The 20,230-nt window shown below is 44.2% G+C and overlaps 1 protein-coding gene across 3 annotated transcripts in view; it reads right to left on the bottom strand.

Annotated features, from left to right (window-relative positions):
* Positions 1 to 20,230, bottom strand: part of PCCA (propionyl-CoA carboxylase subunit alpha) — a 351,955-nt gene that overhangs the window by 217,942 nt on the left and 113,783 nt on the right. For all 3 annotated transcript variants that reach the window (XM_060191819.1, XM_060191818.1, XM_060191817.1), the window contains 4 exons: positions 12,231 to 12,309; positions 5,491 to 5,593; positions 3,960 to 4,054; positions 1,464 to 1,614 (listed from right to left, as the gene is read on the bottom strand). In XM_060191819.1, coding sequence (XP_060047802.1) covers positions 1,464 to 1,614; positions 3,960 to 4,054; positions 5,491 to 5,593; positions 12,231 to 12,309 — 428 coding nt within the window. The remainder of the gene's footprint in view (positions 1 to 1,463; positions 1,615 to 3,959; positions 4,055 to 5,490; positions 5,594 to 12,230; positions 12,310 to 20,230) is intronic.

Here is a 20,230-nt window from a genome sequence, read left to right as displayed (position 1 = left end):
AAAATACTGTGGTCAATTTTTTTTTAAAAAGAGAATTTGGTTAGGAGGCTAGAAAAGAGAAGAAGCTTTGTGGTAATTTTTGTCTTTTCAATTGCCACCAGAGTTAGTAACTGGGGATAGATGCCTGTATGACAAATCCGTCACTCTAATGACAATCCCACCCCATCCCACACCCACCTCCTTTTTTTTCTTTATTTGTTAAGACAGAGGGAATTTGAGTGGCGAGGAGAGAGACAGAGACACCTGCAGTACTTGTCCCACTGCTCATGAAGCCTCTCTCCGGGGGTCGCTGTGTTTGGTGGTGTGTGCACTCTACCAGGCGAGGCACAGCCCACCCCCCTTTAATCACATATCTTTTAAAAACCCACATGGAAATTCTAGGAGTTGTGACCTGGGAGGTGGCACAGTAGGTAGAATGCCAACTTTTTGAGTAGGAGTCCTGGCTGGGATTGTTGGCATTCTGTGTTCCAAAGAGATGATCTGGTTCCCCACCTCTCTCTCTCTCTCTCTCTCTCATAAATAAGTGTGAAAGGAATGAAGGAAGAAGGAAGGAAGGAAGGAAGGAAGGAAGGAAGGAAGGAAGGAAGGAAGGAAGGAAATTCTAGAGATAAAATATGTGCAACCAAAATTAAGAGCAAAATGGGGACCTGGCTCATTAAATATACAGCTCAAGAGATAGAAATGAAGCTTTTGAAGAAAACAAAAACTCAAACTAGGATTCCAAACAGGATGCACCAGAATAACCAAAGCAGACGCATGGAGAGCGCTCAGCGTGTTAATGCACCTACTTCCATGACTGAGGTCCCAGAGGCTACAGGTTCAATCCCTGGCACCATCTTGTGCCAGAGCTAAGCAGAGCTCAGACTATGCATTCTTACCCTCTCCCTCTCACCCTTCCTCTCTCAATAAAATTAATGGATAAATATAAGCAATAAATAAGTAAAAGTAAGGAAGCCATAAGGACTTGGCATTGATCATTAATTAACCTGATCCTTACCTGTCGTTCGCAACAGACTGAGCATAAGCATCAAGGTGAAGCCTGTACAACATACAGAGTTGATTTTCCACTTTAAAAAGACAAAGGGGGGAGTCGGGTGGTAGCGCAGCAGGTTAAGCGCAGGTGGTGCGAAGCGCAAGGACTGGCGTAAGGATCCCGGATCGAGCCCCCAACTCCCGACCTACAGGGGAGTCGCTTCACAAGCGGTGAAGCAGGTCTGCAGGTGTCTACCTTTCTCTCCCCCTCTGTCTTCCCCTCCTCTCTCCATTTCTCTCTGTTCTATCCATTTCTCTCTTATCCTATCAATAAGAACAACAATAAAACAACAAGGGCAACAAAAGGAAATAAATATTAGAACATATTTTTTAAAAAAAGACAAAGGGACGGGGTAGCTGGGTGGCTGGGGCAGGGTGCTGGGGGGAAGAAGGGAGGAAAAGAAGGGAAGGAAAAGCAGCAGTCTTTTCACCTGGAGTCTCGTATTCATTTCCAAGAAATAAAAATTCTTCTTTGAGTCCACGAGGAATTCGACGGTTCCGGCAGAGGAGTATTTCACTGCTTTGGCGAGAGCAACAGCCTGCTCCCCCATGGCCCGCCGAGTCTCCGGATCCAGGAACATGCTATGAAAACAGGACACAATGATGCTGAACCAGTGTCCCTTTCTCGGGATGTAAAGGTGGCCAGGCGCAGCGGGGCCTTCAGACACACACAAAGTGCACACACTATCCAAGGTCTGTGTAAAGTCTATGCCAGGCGCCTTATGTACAGAGAGACTTTGCTATGCAGGTACATACATGAATACATTCAGAGCCTGGGGCCAAACAGCAGCACACCTGATAAGGGGAAGCACCTGGGTTCAAGCCTTCGGTCCCGACCTACTGGGGTAAAACTTCATGAGGGGTGAAGCAGCGCTGCAGGTCTGTCTCTCTCTCTGCTCTCTCCATTTCTCTGTCTCTATCCAAAATAAATAAATATGAAAATATATATTTTCAAATAGACTCAGATTACACTACAACTATTGAAGCAATTTAAAGGTCTGACCTTTTTTTTTATTTCTTTATTGGGGGATTAATGTTTTAAATACAATAAATATAATAGTTTGTACATGTATAACACTTCTGAGTTTTCCACATGACAATACAACCCCCACTACGTCCTCTGCCATCATGTTCCAGGACCTGGACATCCCCCCCACGCACCCTGGAGTCTTTTACTTTGGTGCAATACATCAAAGTTCGGCTTAGTGTTTTCTCTTCTGATCCTGTATTTCAACTTCTGTGACTGAGATCATCCCATATTCATCCTTCTGTTTCTGACTTATTTCACTTAACATGATTTCTTTTCTTTTTTTTTAAATATTTATTTATTGGGAGTTGGGTGGTAGCACAGTGGGTTAAGTGCACATGGTGCGAAGCGCAAGGACCGGTGTAAGGATCCTGGTTCGAGCCCCCAGCTCCCCACTGTGCAGGGGAGTCGCTTCACAAGTGGTAAAGCAGGTCTGCAGGTGTCTGTCTTTCTCTCCCCCTCTGTCTTTCCCTCCTCTCTCCATTTCTCTCTGTCCTATCTAACAATGACAACATCAATAACAACAACAATGACTACAACAACAATAAAAAGGGCAACAAAAGGGAATAAATATTTAAATATTTATTTATTCCCTTTTGTTGCTCTTTTTTTTATTGTTGTAGTTACTATTGTTGTTAATGATGTCATCGTTCTTGGATAGGACAAAGAGAAATAGAGAGAGGAGGGGAAGTCAGAGAGGGGGAGAGAAAGAGAGACACCTACAGACCTGCTTCACCGCCTGTGAAGCAACTCCCCTGAAGGTGGGGAGCCGGGGGCTTGAACTGGGATCCTTAACGCCAGCGCTTGCGCTTTGCACCATGCGCACTTAACCTCCTGTGCTACCATCCAACACGCACTTAACATGATTTCTTCAAGCTCCATCCAAGATGAGGTGAAGAAGGTGAATTCAGCATTTTTAATAGCTGAGTAGTATTCCATTGTGTATATGTACCACAATGAAAGAGAGAGACAGCCTGGGAGTATGGATCATCCTGTCAATACCCATGTTCAGCAGGGAAGCAATTACAGAAGCGAGACCTTCCACCTTCTGCATCCCACAATGACCTTGGGTCCAGACATACTCCTAGAGGGTTAAAGAATAGGAAAGCTCTCAGGGGAGGGGACGGGATACAGAGTTCTGGTGTGGGAATTGTGTGGAGTTATACCCCTCTCATCGTATGCTTTAGTCAATGTTTCCCTGTTATAATTTTTTTAAAAATCATAAAATAAGGGGGTCGGGCAGTGGCGCAGTGGGTTAAGCGCACGTGGCGCAAAGCGCAGGGACCGGCATAAGGATCCCGGTTCGAGCCCCCGGCTCCCCACCTGCAGGGGAGTCGCTTCACGGGCGGTGAAGCAGGTCTGCAGGTGTCTATCTTTCTCTCCCCCTCTCTCTATCTTCCCCTCCTCTCTCTGTCCTATCCAACAACAAAGCAACGACAACAATGGCAATAATAATAACCGCAACGAGGCTGCAACAACAAGGGCAACAAAAAGGGGGGGGAAATGGCCTCCAGGAGCAGTGGATTCATGGTGCAGGCACCGAGCCCAGCAATAACCCTGGAGGGAAAAAAAAATCATAAAATAAAAATAAAGAAAGAAAAGGAAAATAAAACCAACTTGAGCCAATAAACTGGAAGACACAAGAAACCAGACTATCTTCTGTTATATCTAAACAGCATGTACTATTTCCTTATACATATAAGTAGATACATTACTTCTTTCATTGTAATGAGAGATAACAGGGGGAAAGAGGCCAAAACCCTGCTCAGCTCCGGCTTACAGTGGTGCTGGGGATGGAACCTGGGACCTCAGAGCCTCAGGCATGAAACTCTTTTGCAGAACCCTGATGCTGTTTCCCGCACCCAACAGCCCATCATAGATGTTGTCTACAGAGACTCACCTTGGTGCCTCCTCCACCACTTTCTGGTTTCGTCGCTGAATGGAACACTCCCGTTCGTTGAGCCACAAGGCATTGCCGTGTTTATCACCCAGCACCTGAAAGAGCAGCACTGTTAGAAACATCACAGAGCCAGAAGCACCCCAGCCAGAAGCTGGTACTTCCCAGGAAGCCCTCTCCACCCCACCTGTCAGGCTCTGATGGCTCAGGAGATGCCTATGAAACAACCCCCTTCTTTGTGAAGCTGTTGAACACACGACACTGATCGGGATCCTTATGCCAGTCCTTGTGCGTTGTGCCACGTGCACTTAACCTGCTGCGCTACCGCCCAATTCCCGTGTTTAAGATTCTTAAAGATTGCTGCGGGAGTTGGGTGGTAGCACAGCGGGTTAAGCGCATGTGGCGCGAAGCACAAGGACTGGCCTAAGATCCCGGTTCATTGCTCCGGCTCCCCACCTGCAGGGGTGTCACTTCACAGGCGGTGAAGCAGGTCTGCAGGTGTCTGTCTTTCTCTCCCCCTCTATCTTCCCCTCCTCTCTCCATTTCTCTCTGTCCTAGCCTACAAGGACGACATCAATAACAACAATAGTAACTACAACAACAATGATAAAAGCAACAAGGGCAACAAAAGGGAAACATGAAGTAAATATATAAAGAAAAAAAAGCTTGCTGCATGCACTGCATCTAAACATATTTGAAACATATTAATTCGCTACCTGGGGGCGGATTGCACTGCTCAGTTCTGGTATACGGTGGGGCTGAGGACTGAACCTGGGGCCTTGCACATGTAAATCAGGTGTACTGTTGCTTTCGCGATCAGACGAGATTGGGTGTGTTCAGGGGGGTATGGCCGTAGACAGGTGTGCTTCTGCTATACCATCTCCTCAACCCTCCTAGATCTAGCTAGCTAGCTAGCTATCATCTATCTACCATCTATCTTTTTTTTGCCACCAGGGTTATTCTTGGGGGTTCAGAATCTGCACATTACCACCATTCCCAGGAAGCTTTTTTTTTCTTTATTGATCACTAAATAGAGGTAGAGAGAAATTAAAGGGGGATATATATGGGGAGAGAGAGAGAGAGAGAGAGAGAGCAAGACGCCTCTGCTTCACCACTTGTGAAGCTGCAAATGGGGACCCGGGTGCTCGTGCACTTTAATGTGAGCACTTAACTGCCTGGCCCCTGGTATTTTCTTTTTCTTTTTTTTTTTTCTTTTCCTCCTGATGGAGGGTTAGAGGCAGAAACTGAGAGAAGGAGAAACATCACAGCACCACCTCAGTGACGCCTCCTCCCCTTGCAGAGACAGTGGGCCTGGTCTGTCATGTGTACAACCCAGACCCCCCTGCCCCAAGGGAAGCTGTCTCTCAGTCCATCAGTCCCTGCTTCAACTTCCCTCATAAAGAGCTGGACCCAATGACAACAACAACAAAATAATAGCTGGCATTTCAAATGCCTGGAAGGCCTATTTTGCATCTTGCGTTGCATCTTATCTTAAAAGCCACAATGAATAGAAAGCCTCTTCAACTGCACCAACCTGGATTTCAATATGACGGGGATTATCAATGAATTTCTCGATGAGTAGTCTATCATCGCCAAAACTAGAGGCGGCTTCTTGAGAGGAAAATCTGAAGCCTTCCCTGCAAAAGAGAACAATGTGACAATCAGACAACAAAACAAAGGCAATTCTTGGTGTGAAAGCCAACGAACCAAACAGTCATTTTCACTTGACTTCGATCCAGAGAGAAAGATGCAGAGAAGGAGACGTGAGAGCACAGCTCTGCCTCGGGCTGATGGTAGTGCTGGGGGTTGAAGCTGCGACTTTGGAAGTCGTTTTGCAGAATCATTATGCTGTCTCCCCAGACACTGACTTTACTTCTGATTAGTGTTAAGAAAATTTTACAGGGGGCGGATGGTGGCGCACCTGGTTGAGCTCACGTGTTACAATGTGCAAGGGCCCAGGTTCGAGCCCCCAGTCCCCACCTGCAGGGGGAAAGCTTCACAACTGGTGAAGCAGGGCTGTAGGTATCTGTCTCTCACCCTCTCTATCCCTCCCTTTCCTCTAGATTTCTGACTGTCCCTATCCAATAAATAAATAAAGATAATCAATTTAAAAAAAAAGAAAAGAAAATTTCACTTCATGAGCAACTAACTTAGACTTCCACTCATTAGCCAGGTGACTCTGGATGAGCTATTTCACTTCCTGGATTCTAGATTATCCACTGAAACAGGACTAGTGTGTTCCACTAGTGAAATGGGATATTTGTTCCACCAACTGATTCAAGACAGGTATTAAGTCATGTAAATCAAACACAGTTCTGTCTCTTCAGTTTAACACTACTTAATTCCATTGATTTAAAAAGAAAGAAAGGAAGGAAGGAAGGAAGGAAAGAAGGAAGGAAGGAAGGAAGGAAGGAAGGAAGGAAGGAAGGAAGGAAGGATATCCACTCAACTCAAAATTCAGATTCACACATAAGTTAAAAGTTTCAGTCAACGTCCAAGATCGACCAATAGGCTCAGATAGAATAAATGTACAATAGGAAGCGTTGAGGGAAGGGAGGCCAGGCAGCAGTGCACCCATTTAAGTGCAAGGACTTGCTCAAGGATCTGGGTTCCAGTCTCCGACTCCCCAGCTGCAGGGAGGTCGCTTCATAAGCAGTAAAGCAGGTCCAGTAAGTGTCTCTTTCTCTCTCCCTCTGTACCTCTCCTCCTCGCTCAATTTCTCTCTGTCCTATCCAATAAAAATAGAAAAAAATGGGGCGACGGACGGTGGTGCAGCAGGTTAAGTACACATGGTGCAAAGCGCAAGGACTGGTGTAAGGATCCCGGTTTGAGCCCTCAGCTCCCCACCTGCAGGGGGGTTGCTTCATGGGCAGTGAAGCAGGTCTCCAGGTATCTGTCTTTCTCTCCCCCTCTCTGTCTTCCCCATCTCTTTCCTATTGAACAACAATGACAGCAATAACAACAATAATACTAACAACAGCAACAATTAATAACAAGGACAACAAAAGGGAAAAAAATAGCCTCCAGGAGCAGTGGATTCATAGCAGGCACCGAGCCCCAGCGATAAGCCTGGAGGCAAATAAATAAATAAATAAATAAACAAAAGCCAAACACCAAGGGACACAAGACATCCCCTAATGTTCTACTAAACTCCTCAATGCCGTCATCTCCAGTCATTACATACCGATCTTCTTTAAAACTTTTGCAAAGCATTAACAAACTGTAATGCAGACAACTTTTGAAGATAAAACTATGTATTCAGAACTACAACAATAAAAAAAGGGCAACAAAAGAGAATAAATAAATAAATAAACATTTAAAAAATAAATATATATATATATATATTCCGGGGGTCGGGCAGTAGCGCAGCGGGTTAAGCGCATGTGGCACAAAGCGCAAGACCAGCATAAGGATCCTGGTTCGAGCCCCCGGCTCCCCACCTGCAGGGGAGTCGCTTCACAGGCGGTGAAGCAGGTCTGCAGGTGTCTGTCTTTCTCTCCCCCCTGTCTTCCCCTCCTCTCTCCATTTCTTTCTGTCCTATCCAACAACGATGACATCAATAACAACGATAATAATAACCACAACAATGGTAAAAACAAAAAAAGCCAGGTTAACAAAAGGGAAAAAATGGCCTCCAGGAGCAGCGAATTCGTGGTGCAGGCACCAAGCCCCAGCAATAACGCTGGAGGCAAAAAAAAAAAAAAAAAAAGAAAGAAAATGTATTTAACATTTGTGTTATACATCTTATTCCCAAGCTATAATAACTTAAATCGTTGTTATTGTAAAATAGTCTTCCTAAATCCATACCCTACGAAATGGACTCATTTGGTCAGTCTATCTGCGCAAACTGACTTAGCTAAAACTAAGGAATTGTATACTCATTTCTGTTCACTGTCACAGAGTAGTAGCTAAGAGAGTTTTGGACTTGAGACAGTGTCTCTCCTTCTCTTGGTTTCTCTTTCTTTTTCTCCTCTCCCTCTCCTATCTAAAATAAGTAAGTAAATCAAAGAATGAAGCTCTGAGTTCAATTCCAGACATCACATATGTCAGTGTGAAACTGATTCTCACACTCTCTCTCCATCTCGCTCATATCAATAACTAATTTTTTATTTCGAATAATTTTCTAAAAGGAATATTAAGTGATATTCCTTTTATATGCAATTTAATAGTTTCTTAGTTATCAGTTGCTTCCTATGTTTAATATACAACATCAAAATTCTTACAACCCTTTAATTTGCAAATAGTCCGTCTGGCAATATTCAAATGAACGCTCTCGGTTTGTGAGCTGGAAAAATACGAGTAAACACTGAGCAAAAGACATTTTCAGATATGCTGCAAAAATGTCTGTTCTTCCAGTTCCTGGGGACACCATATCAGTTTTCTTAGCCCTCCGCCACTCTCTTGATTTAGGGGAACAGACTTGGGATCTCAGGAGACCATAACTTCAAAGAAGCCAGAGGACAATGGAGCACTGTTCCCAATACAATTTAGGTGACTGTTATTCCGTGGCAGGTGAGGATCCACAAAGAAATACTAGAGTTCGTCACTGTCTGCCTCAACTGTAGTCACTCGGCACTTTTATGTTTAAATGAAAAGTAAGAAAAATTAAATTAAAATTAAAAAATAAAGTTGCCTAAAAAAATTCAATACGGGGAGTCGGGCAGTAGCACAGACGGTTAAGCACAAGTGGCTCAAAGCGCAGGGACTGGCTTAAGGATACTGGTTCGAGCCCCCGGCTCCCCACCTGTAGGAGTCGCTTCACAGGCGGTAAAACAGGTCTACAGGGGTCTATCTTTCTCTCCCCTATCTCCCCTCCTCTCCATTTCTCTCTGTCCTATCCAACAATGATGATATCAACAATAATAACTATAATATATGATATAATAATAATATATGATATAATAATAATATATTATTATTATATATGATATAATAATAACAATAAATCAAGGGCAACCAGAGTTGAGCAATGCTGTGGTAAAATAGACATTAGTATTTTTTAAAATATCTACTTACTATTTATTGGACAGAGACAGAGAGAAGTTGAGAGAGGAGAAGGAGGGGGAGAAGAAGGGAGAGAGGGAGAGGAGAGGGGAGTGGAAAAGGGAGAGGGAAGGAGGGAGGGAGACCTGCATCACTGCTTCACCACTCATGAAGCTTTCCGCAAGGGCTTGAACCCAGTTCCTTGCACATTGTAACATGCACACTTAACCCAGTGCCTGACCCCAACATTATTATTATTAACATTTTTTTTTGCCTCCAGGGTTATCGCAGGGCCTCGGTGCCTGCACTACAACTCCACTGCTGAAGGCCATTTTGTTCTATTTTATTGCCATTGGATAGAACAGAGAGAAATTGAGAGAAGAGGGGAAAACAGAGAAGGGGAGAGAAAGATAAGACACCTGAATACTTGCTTCACAGCCCGTAAAGAGACCCCCCCCTGCAGGTGGGGAGCCGGGGACTCAAACCAGGATCATACACAGATCCTTGGGCTTAGCGCCATGAGCATTTAATCTGCTTCGCTACCGCCCGGCCCCCTATTCACACTTATTAATAATAATGCTGAAGAGTAGTCTGGTTTAAAAGAAAAAATACAGTAGTTATACAAGCTTGAAGATAAAAGAACTCACTCTGACCTTGACCCTTTAACCTCTGAGCCATTTCCCAAGAGATTTGCGGGAAAGGCAGTGTTGCAATGAGGTGTGCATCAGACCCGCACAAACCAGCACAGACACCAAAAGCAGTAAAGGCAGAAAGAAAGAGAAAATGGTCTGAGCAGCGATGCAAAGCAAGCCACCCTCCAGTGCTCACACCCCCCGTGTCTAATCACTCAGCAAGCAGGCCTCCTCGCCCTTATCACCTCCACCAGCACGCTGGTGAAAGGGCCCGCCACCATTCCTCTTACATGGATGACTGCCAACAGCCTCCCAGTGGGCTCCCCCCATGACCGCCCCCAGCCCCCTACCCTCGTTCCTGGATTTACGAGTCTGACCCCTTCAGTTCATTGACAAAATAGCAACCGGAGTGAACCTTGTCAAAGCATCAGCACAGACTTATCTCCCGGATACATAGATGAGTTCACTGCGTTCACCAACTTCTTCAGAATCAAAGAATAAAATCTCAGGGGCTGAGGTGTGCTGCAGCCAGTAACACACTCACACTACCATATGCCTGCAGACTGGGGTTCAATTATCCTCCCTATAAAGCAGAAATGGTAGGTCAGCCTACGCTGCCACTCAGGGCAGACGAGTCCTGAAATGAGTGAAGCCTACGATGTTCCCAGCTGTGACCATGGACTGCGAGCTCAAACCAACAGGGACTCAGAGGTTACACACAGGCTCCTGCGCTGAATATGAACCCAGATGGACCCAGGATCAGATTGGTGGGAAGGTTTTTCTAGATACCAACTCGTGCCATCAATGTCCACAGGGTTTCTTTATTATTATTTTGTTTGTTTGTTTTACCAGAGCACTGCTCAGCTCTGGCTTATGGTGGTGCGGGGAATTGAACCTGGGACTTGACAGAGCCTCAGGCTTGAGAGTCTGTTTGCATAACCATTATGCTATCTATCCCCGCCCTATTATTTTATTTTTTTTTATTTATATGACTACAAATTAATAGGAATGTACATAAACACCATTCCCACCACCAAAACACTCTGTCCCATCCCATCCTCTCCCCTCACCCCCACCCCCCATGAAGCTGAACAGCCACCCTCACCCTCAACCAGGGTTTTTACTTTGGCGCCCTACTCCAAATTCAGTCAAATCCCGCTTTGAGTTTCCCTTTCTGCTCTTCTTTCTCAGCTTCTGTTTATGAGTGGGATCATCCCATACTCGTCTTTGTCTTTCTGACTTAGCTCACTTAACATAATTTCTTCTAGCTCCATTGAAGATGGGTCAGAGAAGGTGGGTTCATTGTTCTTAATAGCTGTGTAGCGTTCCATTGTGTAAATATAACACATCTTTCTCAGCCACTCATCTGTTGTTTGGAACCTGTATTAAAGAAACCACGGGGTATCTTTAAACCCTTTTCTTTTTCTTTTTTTTTTAAGGTTTGAGCTGGGAAGACAGCATAATGGTTCTGCAAAATTTTCATGCCTCTAGACTCTGAGGTGCTGGGTTCAATCTCCAGCACCACCATAAACCAGAGCTGATGAATGCTCTTGTGACTGACTCTCTCTCTCTCTCTGTATGTCCCTATCATTAAAATAAAAGTCTTAAAAGATTTTTTTGAAATTTATTTATGAGGGAAAAGGAGAGAAAGAGAGACAGAGACAGTGAGAGAGAAAACGAAGCATCATTCTGACATCAGCAATATCGAAGATCAAACTCAGGACCTCATGTTGAGTGAGAGTCCAACACTTCATCCAGTGTTGCCTCTCAGGTCATTTAATCTTATGCTTCAAAGTTACTTTTGATTTCTTTTTTTTTTTAATGTTTTATATATTTATTCACTTTTCTTGCCCTTGTTTTATTGTTGTAGTTATTGATGTCGTCGTTGTTGGTTAGGACAGAGAGAAATAGAGAGAGGAGAGGAAGACAGAGAGGGGGAGAGAAAGACAGACACCTGCAGACCTGCTTCACCGCCTGTGAAGTGACTCCGGGGGCTCGAACCAGGATCCTTCCGCCAGTCCTTGCACTTGGCGCCAACTACACTTAACCCACTGCGTTACCTCCCAACTCGTTACTTTTGATTTCTAAAAACTAACAAAGTGTTCTCAATTCACACCAGAGCACACTATAGAGGACATGTACTATGTTCATATCCATAAAGAAATGCAACTCACACTGCAAACTTATCAAAGGGGCTCACTGTCTAGGTAAAGGAAGACAAGTCTGCAGTGAGTGAAGCATAACTGAAATTCTCTCTGCATTTAAACATACTTGATCCAAATTCTTGCTTTATTCAGTCATGTGTTAGTGGTTCTTACCTAGAAAACAGAACCATGGCTGCAATTTAAAATACACACACACACACACACACACACACACACACACACACACACACATCTTGAAAAACAAGACAGCCTCTTATGTTTTTACACAAGCCAATGCCTTTCACCAGGGAGTTTTCCATGTCAATTCAATTTTTTCTCATCTCAAAGTAGAAAGTGAGGGTTGTTTTTTTTTTTTTTTTTTTAAAGAAAGGAGCAAAAATTTGACGGCGACTATAATTATTTCATTATGCTCTGGGTGTCTGTTTACTTGTCAGCTTAATGAAATTCTGGTAACTGCAATTTTCATCAAAAGTAGATTCTGGACAGCATCTCACCTGGTCTCTTCATCATCCCAAGCGATTCTCATGCCTTTCCCACCACCACCTGCTGAGGCCTTGATCATGACGGGGTAGCCTAACAGCAGGAGGAATTAGACAGAAGTTCAGACTTTGATCATTTGGATGCATGAACATGACAACTGACCACATGTTCAACAACGTAGAAGACAATAAGTCATTTATTTAAAAGTTCCTGCCTCCAGAGTCAGGAAAATATCACCAGTGAGTGAACTGACCTTATACTTTAAAAAAAAAAAAAAAAGAGCTTGGGCCCACTGGCAACAAAAACAACAATAATTTGCATCCATGGACATCCCCCCACCCTGCGTAATTAAACGCAAAGGCTTAGAAAACCAAGCAGATGGCAAGTGGATTTCCAAAATGAAAGGAGTTACGAGATTAATTAGCCAGCGATCTAGGCAGCAAGTTACCTGGCGTTGAGGAAGTGCCCACACACAGTTACATATAACCCTGTACAGTCCTCAAACGAAGGCCTCTTTTCCCAAAGGTAGAGCCTTCACAGGGAACTGAGATCTTTTCATCTAAAAAGTCACAGGGAGTTATTGCAGCTTTTGTTAGCAAAAAACAGCAGAGACTGAGAGAGAGAGAGAGAGAGAGAGAAAGAGAGAAAGAGAGAGAGAGTTCCATAGCACAGATCCAGGAAGAAGCTACCATACTCTCCCTCCATCTCACTCATTCACCAAGGAATGTCTTAGACTTCTGGATATTATGAAAATGCAAAGAGGGCTGGGGAGATAGCATAATGGTTATGCAAAAAGACGTAAATTAAATGCCAGATGCACCAAAAGTCCCAGGTTCAAGACCCAGAACCACCATAAGCCAAAGCTGAACAATGTTCTAGAAGAGAGAGGGACAGGATACAAAGAACCTTGTTTCAGTCCATTTTCCCAATACCATTTGTCAAGAGACTCTCTCTCTTCTCCATTCAATATTTGAGACTCCTTGTCAAAAATTAGATGCCCAATAGGTGTGGAGGCTGATTTCTGGGTTCTCAGTTGTATTCTACTGGTCTCTGTGTCTCTGTTCCAAATACCAAGCAGTTTTGATTACAAAAACCTTACCACTGGCTTATTGGTCTAAGGGTATGGTTCTCGCTTTGGGTGATTACTATAGCCTTATAATATAGTTAAGGTAGTCAACAATTTGTTCTGCTTTATATTTTACTCTTTTTTTTTTTTTAGCCACCAGGTTCCAGATGCTACTATGACGCCAACTGGACTTCCCTGGGCAGACGACCCCACCAATTTGTCCTGGAGCACCGCTGGGGGAAAGGTGATGGCACACCTGGTTGAGGCATATGTTACAATGCAAAAGGACGCAGGTTCAAGCCCCCAGTCCTCACCTGCAGGGGGAAAGCTTCGTGAGTGGAGAAGCAGGGCTGCAGGTGTCTCTCTGTCTCTTTCCCTTTCTATCTCCCCCTTCCCTCTTAATTTCTGGCTGCCTCTATCAAATAAATAAAGATAATGTTAAAAAATTTGAAAAAAGATTTTAAAGGGGAGTCGGGCTGTAGCACAGTGGGCTAAGTGCACATGGTGCAAAAATCCAGGACCAGCATAAGGATCCCAGTTCGACCTCCAGCTCCCCAACTGCAGGGGGGTCACTTCACAAGCGGTGAAGCAGGTCCGCAGGTATCTTTCTCTCCCCCTCTCTGTCTTCCCCTCCTTTCTCCATTTCTCTCTGTCCTACCTGGCGGCAACAACATCAACAGCAACAATAATAATAACCACAACAATGATAAAAACAGCAAGGGCAACAGAAAAGGGAAATAAATTAAATATTAAAAAAATACATTTAATTTTAAAAATAAAAAAGGTTTTAAAAGAATAGGAAAGCTGTGGCCCGGGAGGTGGCGCAAGAGATAAAATACTGAGCTCTTAAGCATGAGGTCCTGCGTTCTATCCCCAGCAGCACATGTACCAGAGTGATACCTGGTTCTCTCTCTCTCTCTCTCTCTCTCTCTCTCTTTCTCCTACTATCTTTCTCATTAATAAATACACAAAATCTTAAAAACAAAAACAGAAAAAAGAACACTCACAATTCCTTTAAAGGGGGGCGGGGGGCGGGTGGTAGCGCAGCGGGTTATGCGCAGGTGGCGCAAAGCGCAAGGACCTGCCTAAGGATCCTGGTTCAAAACCCCAGCTCCCCACCTGCAGGGGAGTCGCTTCACAGGCGGTGAAGCAGGTCTGCAGGTGTCTGTCTTTCTCTCCCCCTCTCTGTCTTCCCCTCCTCTCTCCATTTCTCTCTGTCCTATCCAACAATGACGACATCAATAACAACAATAATAACTACAACAACAATTTTTTAAAAAGTAACAAAGGGGAAAATAAATAATAATAAAAGAAGAAAGCATTTAAGGGAGGAGACTGATACGGAGTTCTGGCAGTAGGAATTGTGTGGAATTATACCCCTCTTATCCTATGGTCTTGTCAGTATTTCTATTTTACCAATAAAAACAACATAGTTGAAGCTCTGGGAGCATGATGACTCCAGTCTTGTTCTTTATCTCAAATTATTTTGGTGATTCTATGTATTTTCTGATTCCAGATAAATTTTTTTAACTTTTGTTCTATTTTCAAAAGAGATTTGTTGGGACTATGATGGGGACTGCATTAATTCTATATATGGCACTGGGTCATTTTGATGATGTTGATTCTTCTGATCCATGAACATAGGATATTTCTCTATTTCTTTGTATCTTTTTCCATCTCCTCATATACTGACTCATAGTTTTCAGTATGTAAGTCTTTGATTTCTTTCACTAGGTTTACTCCTAGGTATCTGATTATCTTCCTACTATAGTAAATGGTACCAGTTTCTGTTTGTGTAAGACAACTGACTGCCAATGATTTCTGAAACTGAAACACTTCATTTCACCACACACCAAAGCAAACTCCAAATAGACCAAAGGTTTGGATGTTAAATCAGAAACCATCAATTATTTAGAAGAGAACATTGGTAGGGCTTTAAAGGCATTTTTAATGACTCAAGTCCATTTATAAGGAAAGCAAAAACAAACCAATGGGGTAGGCCTTGCGGTAGCACAGCAGGTAGAGTGCTCAAGGATCAGTGCAAGGATCCTGGTTCGAGCCCCCGACTCCCCACTTGCAAGGGGGGTCACTTAACAAGTGGTGAAGCAGGTCTGCAGGTGTCTTTCTCTCCCCCCCGTCTTCCCCTCCTCTTTCTCATTTTTCTCTGTCGTATCCAACAACAACAGCAGCAATGATAACAATAACAATAATAACAACAACAAGGGCAACAAAAAATGGCCTCCAGGAGCAGTGGATTTATAGTGCAGGCACCAAGCCCCAGTGATAACCCTGTAGGCAAAAACAAACAAACAAACAAAAAGGGACTAAAACTGAAAAGCTTCTGCATGGCAAAAGAAACCACCACCCAACTAAAATGGGAGAAGTTTTTTTTTCTTTTTTTATGCCATACATTTGACAAAAGGTTAATAACCAAAATATACAAAGAGGTCAACAAACTCAGTAAGAAAAAAAAAAATCCTATCAAAAAGTGGGGAGAGGATATGGACAGACTATTCACCAAAGAAGAGACCTAAAGGACCAAGAGACATAAGAAATTGCTCACCGGGAGTCGAGCTGTAGCGCAGCGGGTTAAGCGCAGGTGGCTCAAAGCACAAGGACCGGCATAAGGATTCCGGTTCGAGCCCCGGCTCCCCACCTGCAGGGGAGTCGCTTCACAGGCGGTGAAGCAGGTCTGCAGGTGTCTATCTTTCTCTCCTCCTCTCTGTCTTCCCCTCCTCTCTCCATTTCTCTCTGTCCTATCCAACAACGACAACAACAGTAATAACTGCAACAATAAAACAACAAGGACAACAAAAGGGAATAAATAAATAAAATAAATATTAAAAAAAAATTGCTGACCATCACTGGTTACCAGAGAAACGCAAATAGAGGCAACAATGAGGTATCATTTCACTCCAGAAAGAACAGGAACAACAAATGTTGGAGAGGTTGCAGGAGAAAGGAAGGGAGCTGAGGAGTGATAGGGAGAGAAGAAGTAAATGCTAGTGGAGACAGTTTCTTGTAGGACTAATGACAGCGCCCTGGATTCAGACAGCATGAGGGCCGTGCAAGGGCGTGAAGGAGCGAGAACCCACTCAGAGGCACGAGGAGGAGAGGCTGTAATTAACCATGTTGAAATGGGTCTTGCAACAGAAATTAAGCAGCATGAAGGAACTCTCTGGAACGACAGTGCCAGTCAGTATCTTGGAGGGATCTGAAGGCTCTGCAGATGTTTATGGGTGTCAAAAGCAGCAGATACTTAAGGTTTGGTGGTTGGGGGAAATAGCACAGCTGGCAGAGCGCAGGACTCGCCTAATTGAGGTTCCCAGTTCACTCCCAGGTATGACATTCCCTAGAGTGGTGCTTTCTCCTGAGGAACTCATTCTCTCCCCCTCTGTAAATCTTTTTTTAAAAAAAAGAAAGAAAGAAAACACATTTTATTCGATTTTCTTATTTTGCCCTCAGGGTGATCACTGCGGCTTGGTGCCAACACTAGGAATCACCGCTCCTGGTGGCCATATATTCCATTTTATTGGATAGGACAGACAGAAACTGAGAGGGCAGGGAGTGAGAGAGAGAAAGATAGAGGGGGCCTGGTGGTGGCACACCTGGTTGAGCACCCGTGTTACAGTGCTCAAGGACACAGGTTCAAGTCCCGGGTCCCTACCCACAGGGGGAAAGCTTCACGAGTGGTGAAGCAAGGCTGCAGGTGTTTCTCTAGCACCCCTTTCCCTCTCGATTTTCTGGCTGTGTCTATCCAATAAATAAATAAACAAATAAATAAAAGTAAAAAGAAGAAATTATTGGGAGTCAGGCGGCAGCCTAGCGGGCTAAGCACACATGATGCAAAGCGCAAGGACCGGCGAAAGGATCCAGGATCCAGGTTCGAACCCCGGCTCCCCACCTGCAGGGGAGTCGCTTCACAGGCGGTGAAGCAGGTCTGCAGGTGTCTGTCTTTCTCTCCCCCTCTCTGTCTTCCCCTCCTCTCTCCATTTCTTTCTAACAACAATGACATCAACAATAACTACAACAACAATGAAAAACAACAAGGGCAACAAAAGGGAAAATAATAAAAAAAGAAATTACAAAAAGAAAGAAAGAAAGAGAGAAAGGAAGAAAGAAAAACACCTGCAAACCTCTTTTCCCTCTTGTGAAACCTCCCCCTGCAGGTGGCACTACGTGCACTTAGCTGGGTATGCCACCACTTGGCCCCCTAAAATGACTTTATAAAGATTAGTTTGCTGGAGTGGGGGGGGGGGTAGCATAGTGGGTTAAGTGCATGTGGCACAAAGCACAAGGACCGGCAAGGATCCCGGTTCGCGCCCCTGGCTCCCCACCTGCAGGGGAGTCGCTTCACAGGCGGTGAAGCAGGTCTGCAGGTGTCTTTCTCCTCCCCCTTTGTCTTCCCCCCCTCACTCCATTTCTCTCTGTCCTATCCAACAACAATGACATCAATAATAACGACAACAATAAAACAACAAGGGCAACAAAAGGGAAGAAATAAACAAATATTAAAAAAAAAAAGATTAGTTTACTGCCTGTATTAGTTTACTGCTCAGTAGAAGTGGCTTTGGATTCTCACACAGGAGGTCCTGGTCTTAACATCCAGCACTGCATCCTGCATCTGCCAGAGTGATGCTCTAATTCTCTTCCCAGACTTTTTCCATTAACAAATATTTAAAGAAAGGACCAGCCCACAGAACTGAGTACAAATACTGACCATACTAACTGAAAGCTGTATTTGTTGAGGGCATATTTAACGGGGTGTATACACACATCTGCAGTGTAACCTGAAATGTTCACACACACAGACACACAGACACACACACATACACACACACAGACACACACACACACACACACACACACACATCAGACTGATAAACAGGTGGACAGTTAAGAGACCACATCTGTCAAATTCTATCCAAATGTGGCATGACCAAAAAATATTCAAAAAAAAGAGGGTGGTGGTATAGGATAATGGTTATGCAAAGAATCTTTCATGCCTGAGGCTCTCAAGTCCCAGGTTCAATTCCCTCACCTCCATAAGCCAGAGCTGAGCAGTGCTCTGGTGAAAAAACATATATATATATATATATATATAGAGAGAGAGAGAGAGAGAGAGAGAGAGACACACGGGGGGGGCCCCCGCGGGGGTGGGTGGGGGAGGGGCAAAAAGTGAGCTAACAGGGCTGGGTGGTGGTGCACCTGGTTGAGCACACATGTTACAGTGCACAAGGACCCAGGTTTGAGTCCCCGGTTCCCACCTGCAGGGGGAAAGCTTCACAAGTGGTGAAGCAGTGCTGCAGGTGTCTCTCTTTCCCTCTCTCTCCCACCCTTCCCTCTCAATTTCTGGCTGCCTCTATCCAGTAATAAATAAATAAATGTGGTCCGGGAGGTGGCGCTGTGGATAAAGCATTGGACTCTTGAACATGAGGTCCCGAGGTCAATTCCCAGCCGCACATGTACCAGAGTGATATCTGGTTATCTTTCTCTGTCTCTGTCTTTCTCTCTCCCTCGCTCCCTATTTTTCTCATAAATAAATATATAAAATATTTTTTTAAATTTCTTTATTAGGGAATTAATGTTTTACATTCAACAGTAAATACAGTAGTTTGTACATGCATAACATTTCTCAGTTTTCCATATATCAATACAACCCCTACTAGGTCCTCTGTCATCCTTCTTGGACCTGTATTCTCCCCCCAATAAAGTATTTTTTTAAATATTTTATTTATTAATGAGAAAGAAGAGAGAGAAAGAACTAGACATCACTCTGGTACATGTGCTGCTGGGGATTGAACTCAGGACCTCATGCTTGAGAGTCCAATGCTTTATCCACAGCGCCACCTCCCGGACCACAATAAAATATATTTTAAAAAGTGAGCAAACAGGGGAGTTGGGCATTAGCGCAGCGGGTTAAGCGCACGTGGCGCAAAGCGCAAGGACCGGCATTAGGAACCAGGTTCAAGCCCCCGGCTCCCCACCTGCAGGGGAGTCGCTTCACAGGTAGTGAAGCAGGTCTGCAGGTGTCTTTCTCACCCCCTCTCTGTCTTCCCCATCTCTCTCCATTTCTCTCTGCCCTATGCAACAACGACAACATCAATAGCAACAACAATAACTGCAACAATAAAAAGTGCAACAAAAGGGAAGATAAATAAACAAAAAAATTTTTTAAAAAGGTGAGCAAACAGGAAAAGTAAGCAAAAGTCAGGAGCACACTACAGAGATTTCAAATGGAGTCAGAAGACAACATCTGAGTGGCGACGCTCAGACATTTTGTCTTACAGATAAGCCAGTAACCCAAGAGATGACTGGCTACAAGGGTCTGCCTAAGGATTTCTCCAAGAAAAATTCCAGGCCCTCACCTCCCCCCCCCAAAAAAAAAATCCATGGGAGTGGGGGAGATAGCATAATGTTATGCAAAAAGACTCTCTTGCCTGAGGCTCCAAGATCTGAGGTTCAACCCTCCAAACAGCCCTATGCCAAAGCTGAGCAGTGCTGTAGTAAAAAAAAAAAAAAATTTAAATTAAAGTTTGGGGTTTTTTTTCCCCAAATCCTAGGCTGAGGAGACAGTTAACAGATTATGCAAAAGGCTTTCATGCCTGAGACTCCAAGGTCCCATGTTCAATCCCCAGCATCACCAGAAACCAGAGTTGAGCCATGCTCTCGTTTTTCTGTATCTTTCATTTTATCTTTTCTCATTAAAATAAAATTGCTTTGTTTGTTTAATCCTACTCTAAGGCCCCAAAGTTTGTTGTGTGCAAGAGACTCAGTGTGGGCATAGGGTGTGGCTCCAAGGCAAAGAGCAGGTCTTGCATGAAGGGGACCTTGCCTTTAAACCCCAGCACAATCATCAATCAATCAATCAATCAATCAGTCAGTCAGTCAGTCCCGAAACCAGTGTGACTGAAGCATATAGTAGGCCAGGGCTGGAGTGACAGGGAA

The sequence above is a fragment of the Erinaceus europaeus genome, chromosome 5 (assembly GCF_950295315.1).
Source record: "Erinaceus europaeus chromosome 5, mEriEur2.1, whole genome shotgun sequence".
Classification (NCBI taxonomy): domain Eukaryota; kingdom Metazoa; phylum Chordata; class Mammalia; order Eulipotyphla; family Erinaceidae; genus Erinaceus; species Erinaceus europaeus.
This window is presented reverse-complemented; position numbering and strand designations above follow the sequence as displayed.